The sequence below is a fragment of the Vombatus ursinus genome, unplaced genomic scaffold, assembly GCF_900497805.2.
Source record: "Vombatus ursinus unplaced genomic scaffold, bare-nosed wombat genome assembly UNPS02003292.1, whole genome shotgun sequence".
Lineage (NCBI taxonomy): Eukaryota > Metazoa > Chordata > Mammalia > Diprotodontia > Vombatidae > Vombatus > Vombatus ursinus.
This window is the reverse complement of record NW_020943070.1, coordinates 6,444,258-6,456,030: the sequence shown is the minus strand read 5'-3', so window position 1 is coordinate 6,456,030 and position 11,773 is coordinate 6,444,258. Positions and strand designations below refer to the sequence as shown.

The window sequence follows — 11,773 nt, the reverse complement described above, 5'->3', positions numbered from 1 at the left end:
CGAGGCACACAGTAGGTGTGCTTCTTGGTGAACAGCGAGAGATGCAGGGTGCACAGTAGGTGTGCCTCCTGGTGAACAGTGAGGGGTGTGAGGCACACAGTAGGTGTGCTTCTTAGTGAACTGATGTCTGCCTTTCTAAAGGGAAGGCAAGTCCTGCAACCCTTTCAGCATGGGGGTCTGCAGGCATTGTCTGTGGGTCTCTATTTCTGTGTCAGGACTGGAGGAAGTGTGGTGTAGTAGGAAGAGCCCTGGGCTAGACGTGCCAGCTCAGCCTCCCTTTTATCTTCTCTAAAACGAGCTGAGCCTCAGTGGCTTGGCCAGTTGTTTCTAGTACTCACATTTGACAGATGAGGAAACTGAGGCCCAGAGAGGTTGGGACTTGCCTAACTGACATCCCAAAAGTAAGATGCATGGTGGGTGTTAGGGCAGGCAGCAAGAATCCCAGCAATGTTTCTTTGGTGAGTTCCTTCTTAATGACCTTGAGAGATGTGGGCTAGGAATTTGGGAAAACTCATTTGCAAGGCCCCTTTAAGGCCAGAGTAAACTCAGCTGTGCCTACGAGCCAGGAGAGTGTTTAGCTTGATCTGGAAGTCATGGGGTCACTCACTGAGCTTTCGGTTGCTGCCCCCCCCCCCCCAGCGTAGGTGTCCAGAGGCTCATGTGGGTCAATCACAGCCCACCTGGCCCGCCTGCCCAGAACTGGGCCATTTCCTGCTCTGGGCGCTGGATGAGGTCTGCCTTTATCTGCCAGGTGCCCTCCAGACTTGGGTTCCCTGAGATCAGGGAAGTTACAAGGCCTCTGCCCCACCCCCTGGTTACGCCCTGGCTCCCCCCGGGGCCTAGCTCTGAGACACAACAGTGTCTGTCTTCCCTCATTTTCCTGGCCACTGGAATGAGGTCTAGGCTGCCTCCCGGCCTGCGCCAGGCTCCCCACCTTTCTCAGCCTTGGTTGCATTCTCTGGACTCCGTCTGAGTCTGGAGAGGCTTGGACCCAGACTCCCCCTTCATGCTGCCAAAAGAATGGAGTGACTCACTTCACTGGGCTGTGGAGGAAGGAAAATGGGCGTCACTCTGTGTCCTGGGAGTCAGTCATGACAAAAACAATGATAGGACTTAGAGCGATGTTGTCATTCCTTTGGGAACTCCCAGGTGAGGCTGCCTTGTCTCCCAGGGCTGGACTCTAGGCAGGAAGATGTGGTTTAGAATCTTGTGTCTAACGTGCTTCCTAGCTGGGTGACCCCAGGCAGATGGCTTCGTTTTCCTCTGCCTCAGTTCCCTCATCTGTAAAATGGGGATAATAATAGCACCTGCCTCTCAGGGCTTTTGTAGGGTTATGTCCCAGCTCAAATCCCACCTTCTACTGGAAACTTTTCCCTATCCCTCTTAATTCTCCTTTCTGTAGCTTGTTTATATATATTTGCTTGGGTGAGACTGTGAGCTTCTTGAGGCCAGGGACTGTCTCTTGCCTCTTTCTGCATCCCCAGCTCCTAGCACATAGAAGGTGCTTAACAAATGTTTATTGAGTGACTGACAGACAGCGTACTGGCTGGCCTCTTGCTGCCTTCTGGGTCCTAATAACAATCTAGATGACATTTTATCTGTCACCTAAGAGTTAGCTAAGACCTCCACATACAGCCCTGCCTTTGAGCCTGAGGTTGTTGGCGTTTACAGATGAGGAAACTGAGGTGAGTGGCTTGCCCACAGCCACAGATCAAATCAGCATCCGCCATGAGGTCTGAGCCCAGGTCCTCCTGCGTCCACGTCCAGTCCTCTGCTCCGTCTGCCTCAGCCGTCCTGGGTCCCTGAGTCCTGCCCCCAGAGCTGTCCAGGATCACTGAGGTCATCCTGAGGGCAGGGTCCAAGCCAGGGCCATCCGCATCATCCCAATGGGGCGGTGCTGATGAGGCAGATAATGTAGATAAGGCCGATGAAATGGAGGAAGAATGCGTGGGACTGGACCAGGAGCAGGGGAGAGGGGAAAGAAACGGAAAGAAATGAGCATTTATGTAGTGCCTACTACGTGCTAAACGCTTTCCAACACTGGGAGGTGGATGTTATCATGACCCCCATTCTGTAGATGAGGAACTGAGGCACACAGGACTAAGTGACTTGCCCAGGGCCACCCAGCTAGTAGTTATCAAGAGTCTGAATTTGAACTCGGGTCTTCCTGACGCCAGGCACTCTCGGTGCTGTGGCGCCCCCTAGCAGCCTCAGTGGGGATAACATCCTACGTTGGCCACCAGAATGTGCGGAATGAGAAGACCTAACTCCCCTGGGCTCTTTTGTGGATGGTGGGCTGAGGGGCAGCAGGGCTGGATATGAGGCAGAAGACCGAGGTTCGACACTTCCCTATTGTTGTTTGTCCTTCATTCTCAAAGAGGACCGATGACATCGTGAGGGTGAGGTCTGGGCTTGATTACCTGGGTGACCCTGGACAAGCCACATGACCTCTGTGGATCCAGTGAGCCCGGAGGTCCCTACCATCGTCCTGTGACTCGTCCTCTACTCAGAGTTCTGATAGCATCCTCACCAGTAACGGCACACCCCCCACAGTTGCGGAATGCGGCCCCTGTGCCTTCCCAGCCTGTGCGATTCTCCTCTGGGACATTCCATGAATGGGCATCCCATTCTGGGGCTAGAGGCGGCCGCCTTCCCACTTGGCTTCCTCCAGGCCAGGCGGGCTGGCTCCACTTGGTTCAGGTGGCGTCTGAGCTCGCCCTGGAGAGGAGGCTCCGTGGTTTAAAGGCGCTTGTCACTGACGGAGCCTGAATGGGAGAATTGGGGTCCAGAGGTCAAGGGTCCCCAGGACTGATGTCCTGTTAGTGGTTTCTTTGGTGAACATGAGGCTCTGGGTGGCAGCTTGCAGCCTCATTAATTAATTGATGAGCATTTATTAATGTGCCAGTCACTGTACTAGGTTCTGGAGACAAAACAAAAGGTAGGCCCTGCCCTCAAGGAGTTTACACTCTAACAGGGGAAACCATAGAGGGGCCTGGTGGCCTGGAGGAGTCCCAGGGAGCCCACAGATCATCAGCTGTGGTACCCTGCCCAGGGACGAGGGCAGAGCTGATGGGATCGCTCTTCCCAGAGCGGGATGTAGAGAGGTTGGGGCAGGAGTGGCTACCGGCAAGATGGCCTGGGTGGAAGCCTCCTCCATGGCTCCCTCCCGCCCCTTCCGGCCCCCCATGACACTAAGGTTTGCAAAGTGCTTTATGAATATTGTCTCCTCGACTCCTTCCAACAGCCCTGGATGGTTGGCACAGTCTTTATCCCCATTTTACAGATGAGGAAACCAAGGCTGGGAGAGAAGGGACTTGCCTGGGGTCTCACAGCTAAGTGTCTGGGGCAGGATTGAGACTTGGGTCTGCCTGCCTCCAGCCCTGGCCTTACAGACATCCCAGTGGGTGAGGACTGAGCCAGGTTCCGTTTTGCAGAGGAAGGAGATGAGGCCCAGGGAGACATGCATGGGTCTTCCCTTGGCTGAGACACTGGGGGACTCTGCAGCGCCTTCTTGTCACCCATGTTTCCCATCCTTGGCTTAGCTTTATCCTGAACCACCACATTTGTCTCTTTCAGAGTCAAGTATGAAGCGCCCCAGGCTAAGGACGGACTGGCGGGAGCCCTGGATGCCCGGCAACAGAGCACTGGAGCGGTAAGTCTGGGAAGTGCCCACCACTCGCACCCAGACCAACCTGCCACTGGGTACAGACACAAAACCCAAACAGTCCTTGCCCACAGGTGCTGGTGTACTCATGGCTCAGTGGTCACAGGCTACTCGCCCAGGCTTACCCAGCGAGGCAGGATGGCAGAGTGGGGAGAGCTCTGGCCTTGGAGTCAGCAAGACACTAACCCTGAATGAATCCCTTCAGCTCTCTAGGCCTCAGTTTCCTCATCTTTAAAATGGGAAGATTCGATTCAGGGACCTCCTCAGTTCCTGGAATTCTGTCCCTAAACCTAGGGTCCTGTGAGGAAGCTTTGGGCCAGAACTCAGGGTTGGACATGCAGGTGCCAAGCACACCTTTACGTGGGCCGCACTCAGACTCCAGGCAGACCCCCGCTTTCTGTGTCCCAGCCACAGCTCACTCAGAAAGCAGACTGAGGCATGTTTGCTGGTTTCAAGTGGGGGATACTGGGAAGGGAGACGGGGTTAGCTCAACTCAATTCACCATCCAGGGAATGGGCCAAGGATGCATGGGACACCAGGGTCAGCTAGGCCAGCCCTTTCATTTTATAAAGAAGGAAATGGAAACCAGAGAGGGGAAGCACTTTTTCCAAGGTAATACAGCTCATTGGTGGCAGGACCCAGCGGAGAAGCATCATGGCAGAGTACGTGAGACATTCGGTGACTTGCCCAGGGCCACACAGCTAGTAAGCATCCAAGGCAGGATTTGAACTCAGGTCTTCCTGACTGCCACACTAGCCACTATACCACCTGGAGGCCCAGTGGGTTTTTAGTGATAGGCTCTACTCAGAGGCAGAGGACTTGGGTTCAAATCCTGCTTAGTGCCTGTCTGACCTTGGACAAGTCCCTTTGCCCTCTGGACCCAGGATCTAAGTTGCTTTCCCTCACTGGGCTTCAGGTTCTGCCCCTACAAAATTGTGGGGCCCCTGGGGCCCTTTCCCGCTCTGTGTCCCAAGAGCTCCAGCAAACAGCCAAGCAGGAGTTCACAGATGTCAGGGGTGGATGGAGGGAGGAGGGGTGGCAGGGGGCGAGGGGCATTTGCAAGAAAACGCTAGGAGAGGGGGGCATTGCTTTATTAGTCTTTGGTGGACTTGGGGTCTGTTTCATTGCTTTATTAGTCTTTGGTGGACTTGGGGTCTGTTTCCAACCCCAGTAAAGGCCTGTCCTTGGGATGGTCATAAGAATGAGGCTTTTCATGGACCGTCACAGCTGGAAGGGACCTTTGAGGCCACATCTGGCCCAACAGCCTCATTTGACAGAGGAGGGAGCTGAGCCCCAGGCCTGCCCCCGTTTCTCAAAGGAGGAAACTGAGGCCCTGGACTGGCTGGCCAGAAGTACAGCACAGATTTGGCCTCAGACCCCCTGAGTTCTAGGCCAGTGAGCTGTCCACTGTGCTATACTGTCCCCCCACCCCATCCCCTCCCGTCACACATGAAATGATTAGAAAGCAGTGCCGACAGTGACTTGTCCCGATCCCTCCCATGTCACACTCTCTAAGGGCAGGCACTTCCCAGACGAGCGCTCTCTATTTTTACAAATGAGGAAACTGAGACTCAGAGAAGGTCAGTGACTTGCCCAGAGTCACACAGCTGGCTCCGACATAATAGATAATGTCCAGAATTGAATGCGATCAGTGACCCAGACACATGGTTCAAACCCTGAGGGGACTGGAGTACACCCAGTGTCTTGGCAGTTGGGGGTGGGAGCGGGGTCATAGTGGGCATGACAGATTTCCAAAAAGGAAGAATCTCAGTCATTATTACTATTTGTGAATGAAGCTTGTGTTACCATTCCTGTTTGAAGGACCCTAATAATGTCCAAAAGGAAATTATATTAGCGATTTTTGCAGGGGGAGAAGGGGGGGTGATAGCTCTTCAAAAGGTGGTGAGCATCCCGTCACTGAAAGTATTCAAGCAGAGAGTTTGTCCATAATCACTCATGGGAATTGTGAAAAGAGATTCCTCCCTAGAGCAGGAGACTGCACAAAATGACCCCTGGGCTCCAGTCAGAGCCTACAAGCCCCCGAATTTCACTTACTGCACCCCAGAAGCTTATGAGCTCACTTCTCAGGCCCATTCTCTTGGAGCCATTTGGATCCTTGGACCAAGACGCTCATTCAGAGCATGAGAGGCTCTCTGTAACAGGGGGGCCAGGGGATGGAGCAGCCCTCTTTCTTCCCTCTGTTCCTTAAAAAACAGTAAGGTGTCTTGAATCAGTCTCCCCATAGGAGAAGACCTGGCCTTCCTGGGGACCCCAGTGTCCTGCGTCTGCCCTGTTTGCCGTAGCCTTCATTCCTAACATTTTCTCAACTAGATGGAAGGCAGCAGTGAGGAGGCCCTCAGCGCCTGGATGGCGAATCAGGGAATGGTGAGGCCGGGCCAGGGGAGCCCAGGACAAGGGAGAAGCAGCAAGGGGACAGTGAGCCCACAGGGGCCTCCCCTTGTCTGGGCATGCCTGGGCTGCAAGAGTCCCCACGTGCTTCTCTGCCAGCCTGGGAAGGCGGGTGCAGGCTGCCCAAGGGCTCGGGCCGCTGGTCACTTTGCTGCAGCTGGGTCGGGCTCTCCCTTCTGCTTCTGCCTCGATAGCCCCGGGCATCTGGCGCTTCCTCAGGGTTAGGCCCTTGGCCTAGGCTGCCTGGGAACAGGCCTGGGGAGAGCTTTCTCCCTGGGCTGGGCTTTCAAGTAGAGCAGGGCTGGAAGGGCCACGGTGGTGATGGTGCCCGGGGGGCCCCTGCTGCTTGGCTCTGGTCCTTTGTGCCTTCTGCCCTGGGAAGTTTTCTGAACCATTCTGGGCTGATGGCCCCTGGAGGGGATGAGTGCCGGGGGTGGAAACAATCTCTCTCTCTCTGTGACTCTCTCCCTGCCCCTCCCTCTCCCTTTCTCTCTACGTCTCTTGCTGTCTCTGTCCATTCATCACTACCTCTCCATCCTCTGTCTCTCCTTCCCCCTTGCCCTCTGCCTGTATCTCTCTTCCCCTCTCCATTCTTCTCTCTTCTTCTTTTTTTCCTTCTCTCCTTCTCTCACTTGCCCTCCCCATCCCAATCCATGTTCTCTCTCTCCTCCCCCCCTCCTCCCCCCTCCTCCCCCTTTCTTCTTCTTCATCTCATCTTCTTCTCCCCCTTGTTCCCTCCCTCTGTCCCCCACTTTGCCTCTCCCCCTTCCTCTCTATCATTGTCCTCTCTTCCTTCCCTCCCTCTCTTCATCCCTATCCCTCTTTCCCCCTCTCCTCCCATTATGTCCTGGCCATGGTTTATGAAGACAGACCAGCCCTTTCAGACTCCCTTGCTGTCTGTCTGGCAGCCAGGACCCCATGCAGCAGCCGCTGGCCATGGACATCAGGCTAGCCAGTTTTTCTTGATCGTGACGCTGCCGTCCCTTCTGGCCTCTCATAAGGCTCTGTTGTGAGCTCTGAGCCTTCAGAGGCAGATACGGGAAGGCAGGGGTTGGTCCATGGTGCCCCATCAGAGGGCCGGCAGCAGAGGAGGGGTGGGCATTGGACGCGAGCCTCAGTCAGTGTGGGGGCTCGAGCCCCTCAGCCCCAAGGGAGCACCCCTGGACTAGGAGGGGTCTTCACCGCTGGCCCACATGAGGCTTGGGCTGCTGCTCACTGTCTGTCTCAAGACTCCCCAGGCCCAGCTGTCCATGGGAAGCCCAGAAGCCCCGCCCCATTCACTGTCATGATCTTGCCAGACTCCATCCTGTAACGATGTGAGCTGGAGGAGGAACTCCAGAGCCCTCCTGTGAACCTGAACCCACCAAGCCAGGACTCAGGTTCAAGCCCAGCCTTTGACACGTCCTGGCTGTGGGACCCTGGACAGGTCACTTACCCTCCAGTCCAGCGGTACCGACCACAAACTAACATTGTGTTGTGTTTTTATTTATTTTCTTAAACACTTCCCGGCCACTTCTTAATCTGGTTGGGCACCCTTATGATGTCTTGGGGCCTCTTCAAAAACAAAGGACAAACAACTGGCTGGCTGGAGCCAGGAGCTCTCCAAAAGCGCTCTGAGTCTCAGGCCATGGGCTTGCCCCGGGGCCACCTGGCCAGCACACAGGGGAGCCAAGCCTGGGCCCAGCCTTCCTCGCTCTTGACCCCAGGCTCTGACCATGGAAGGTGCTTCCTGAGTCACCCACCATGCTGCAGGCAGGCGGCCCCCTCTGGGCACCGTGGCTCGTACGGCTCATACTCACGCGTCTCTCTACTTGCCTTCCAGATCCCCATCACTCAGGCCTCCCTCATGGAGGACATTGAACAGTGGCTTTCCACCGATGTGGTGAGTAGCCCCCAGGCCCTGAGTAAGGCCCCAAGCGTCATGGGCAGCAAAGCCTGATGAGACTGGCTCACGCCCGTACTGGTCCCTCGGGGGAGCAGACAAGGAGCCAGGGCCTCAGCTAGGGAGGCAGGACCACCAGCACCCCTCACCCTTCCCCCATGAAAGGATGTGCAGGCAGAGCAGGAAGAGCCGGGGAGCCTGAGGAGGGGGCTTCTAGGATGCTAGATCAGAGCTGGGCAGTGGAAGGGCTGGGCCAAGGACAGAGAGAAGGCCAACGTAGCTGCCTGGCATGGGTGTGGAGGGCAGAGAAGTGGAAGAAGACTGGAAGCGAGGGAGAAGGGCCCGTCTAATCCCACCCCTCCTTTTAAAGCTGAGGAAACTGAGGCCCAGGGACATAAGGAGACATGCAGACAGCGTTGGGAGCCCCCCTCCAAGGGAGGAGGTCAGCGGCCCAACCATAAGGGGCCACTTGGACTATGCGAGGGGCAGATTTCAGCTCCAGGGAAGGGGAAATTTCCTAACAGCTCAAGATGTCCAGAAAGGGACAGGGGCAGTGGGCCCCTCCCCTCTCCCAGCCCAGGCCAGGGGCCCGTCAGGTCAGGTATGTCGTTCGTGTATGATTTGGAATAGAGAGCCCCTAGGTCCCCCCCCAACTTCAAGATTCTGAGAGAAGGTGGGGAAAGGAGCAGAGCCACCGGCATTGCTCGCACCCAGACTTCCAGGGCTTTCCGGGGCTAAGGCTCCCTCCTCCCCTGGTGAAGTCAGCCTTGGGGTCTTGGCTGGGGGGGATGGCGAGCCCATCTCCTGCCCTGTCCCAATCCATCACATCCCTCTTCTCTTGACCAGTCAGTCAGCTACAAAGCACAAAGAGCGAAACAGTCCCTGGGTGGACTTACATTCCAATGGGGGCGACAAGTATCTATAGGAACGGAACCTGAATAAATGCAGATCTGCACACGGCCCTTAGGGAGAGAAGGTGGGGTGGGGGAGGGTTGGGAAAGGCTTCACACAGCTGTTGCTTGAGGGATTCCACACGTGGGGGTGAGGAGGGAGGCCATTCCTGGCCCGTCATGCAAAGTCACAGAGGCGGGAGAGGGCCCGTGATGAGCGAGAAAGAGAGAGGAAGGATCCGAGGAGGCTGGAGAGGGAGGCTGGGCCGGGCCTGTGAAGGACTCTGAGCGTGAAGCCAAAGAGGCCTTGGACGGCCCACGATCCAAACTCGTGGAACGCCTCTGGAGGAGGTCTCCGCCTCCTCTCCCCCACCGTTCGTTATCCTGGATATCAGTGAAGGCTACCCGAGGGACTGAGGGCCGTGAGGCCCTCAGCACTGAAGGTCTCCAGGAAGGAGATGGATGCCAGCTCGGTGGGGATGCCATGGGGGCCTCTCTCCGTGTCTGTGTGGCAGGGTTTGACCCTAGAGGCAGAGAGAGAGGCCACGTCCCAGCTCTGCCCCCACTTCCTTTGTGACTTCGAGTAAATCCGGCTCCTCGGGCTGGGCATGATCCCATGATCCTTTTCCTTCTTCCCCAGGGAAATGAAGCGGAGGATTCCAAAGGGGTCACCAGCGAAGGTAGTGGTCTCCTTTCCTCCTCTCCTCCCCCCCTCCTTTCTTGGCACGCCCACATAAGCATCTTGTTTCTTGTAAGGAAACTCCGTGGTTTACAATAAACAAACTTTACCCCCGTCTCCCTTTATTTTAAGAAAAAGTTTTATTGATGCTTTTTGGGGCGTTGCTGCCCTTTTCCAATGCTAACACCCCTCTCCAAGTAGAAGCCTCCCTTGTAATAAAGAAGAACCATTAGGCAAAAGCAAACCGACACACTGATCCCTTCTAACCACCGCCTCTCTACTGGGAGGCAATGGCTCTGTGATCCTCCTCGGCCCTCTGGAGCCGGTGTAACCCTCTCCCTGGCAGTAGACACTCCATCTGCTGTATTCTGGCCATCCTAACTCTCCTCTCTTTCTTTCCATCAAAGAATTTGACAAATTCCTGGAAGAACGGGCAAAGGCCGCCGAGAGGCTCCCCACGCTCCCCAGCCCTCCAGAAGGATCACCCAGCTCTGCCCCCCAGAAGAGGAAGGACAAAGACGATGACTCCCTCTTTGCCTTGTGAGCCCTGAGTTCGAGGGCACTGCACCCAAGGGGACTGGAGGCCCCTTTCCTTTTACCTGCTAGGCCGGGGTCAGGACAGGGAGGTCCTGCTGGGCCTCTCCTCCAGCCTCAGCCATTAGGCTGCTTTGGGTGGTTTGTTAGCTTTTATCCCAGGAGGTAGCTTGGGCTGGGCCGGGACGTGCAGAGGGTCGGGGTGGATGGCCCATAGCGGGAGGGCAGGGTGCTCGGCTGTCTTCTGGCCTCTTCCCTCCCCTCCCCCTCCAACCACTACCTCTGCTGAGGGTTTGTGGCACAACTCAACGCCCGCCGTTTCCGTAGTCTCCACCTCTAGGCTGACTGCTTCTGTCGACCTACTGTGGTCTCCTCCTCTCTCAGGGCAACTCTCCTCCATGTACCTCTCCCCAGGGTGGCCTTCTCTGCCCACCCGGCCCGTAGTTTGAGTTCTCAGTCCTGTCTGAGGATCCCAGACCCAGCTCGCCCACAAGGATGGGGGGGGTCCATGTTGTTCCCCTAAACATCCCGTCAGGTTTATGACGTTTCTCCAAGATCCAGCCCTTGGACAATCAGTCCCCCTTCCTGCCGACCCCCAGGAATGCTGCACAAGGTTCCAGTTCCTCCCTTCCCAGGCTGTCCCCAGGCCCTCAGAATGAGAAGCCCACATGGGCCCCTTTCTAGCTGCACAAAGTCCAGGTACCAGAGCGCACAAATGGGACTGAGGCTCCATCAGCAGAGCAAGCAGGGGTGAGCCTGGTCTCTCCTCAGCCCCCCAGGCCAGGTCTGACAGCTGTGCCTTAGAGCTCCCTGCTCATGACACCCCTCCCACCCACCCCACCCACCCGTGTCCCCTCTCTTCCTGGGGAATGGGAGTTAACATCAGGGCAAGACCTCATGACCAGGCAGTCTCTTCAGCAGCGGAGAACACGCATGTGGGAGGAAATGAGGCCCTAACTGGGCAGGGCATGGCTGGGCTGACCCAGAGGTGTCCATGTAACTGGGAGATTGGCCTTTTGTGTATCCATATTAAAGGTGGAAAAGCAATGCCTCCGGCCCTTTGTTGGCTCAGTCCTAGGAGGGGAAACCTGGAGCTGGACAGTGCAAAGACCCCCCAGACAGTGGCAAAAGGGTTGGGGAGTGAGCCAGAGCTGTTCGGGAGAGTTCCAAGCATCCCCCAGAGGTCCCTCGAGCATGACACCATCATGCCCCCAGCAGTGCACCAGCCAGGCTTCCTCATGCCCAGGACGAGCCTTGGAGACCCTCTGTCCCGGGTCACAGAGCTGGTAGGGACATCCGGGCCTCTGGGAGATGTGGCATGGCCCTCAGAGCCCGCCCAGGCCTCCCCAGCCCCAGCACCTTCAGCACCCACTGACTTGCTACTACCCCCAGCTCCTGTCCATGCCCTCCTCCTCCCCCAGCCCGGTCCTTCACATCAGAACTCATGGTGCTTGACCCCTTCAGCATGACTGTCACAGCAGAAGAGAATGGAAAAGCTGAGGGAGACGGTAAGTAGCTTCCACTGAGTACTTGCAAAGTGGAGTGGGTACTGAGTCCCCCATCACTGGAGGTGTGCAAGTGGAGCTCCTGCAGGGAATACCGTGGAGGAGTTTCTTGCTTTGGGTAGGAGCCTCCAAGATCCCTTGAGCCCCTAACACAAGTTTACAAACACTGACATGTATGAGAAAAGCACTTATTAAGCACTTACTGTATGC

At 56.3% G+C, this 11,773-nt stretch overlaps 1 protein-coding gene across 8 annotated transcripts in view; it reads left to right on the top strand.

The window, feature by feature from the left end:
- TOM1 (target of myb1 membrane trafficking protein) overlaps positions 1–11,105 on the top strand; it is a 55,300-nt gene extending 44,195 nt beyond the window's left edge. For 2 of the 8 annotated variants that reach the window (XM_027872793.1, XM_027872857.1), the window contains 6 exons: positions 3,577–3,652; positions 5,996–6,049; positions 7,896–7,955; positions 8,326–8,556; positions 9,486–9,528; positions 9,932–11,105. In XM_027872793.1, the coding sequence (XP_027728594.1) occupies positions 3,577–3,652; positions 5,996–6,049; positions 7,896–7,955; positions 8,326–8,556; positions 9,486–9,528; positions 9,932–10,068 (601 nt within the window). In that variant the 3' untranslated portion in view covers positions 10,069–11,105. The remainder of the gene's footprint in view (positions 1–3,576; positions 3,653–5,995; positions 6,050–7,895; positions 7,956–8,325; positions 8,557–9,485; positions 9,529–9,931) is intronic. The other 6 variants (XM_027872803.1, XM_027872813.1, XM_027872830.1 and 3 more) reach the window with 6 other exon arrangements.
- The last annotated feature ends 668 nt before the right edge of the window (positions 11,106–11,773 follow it).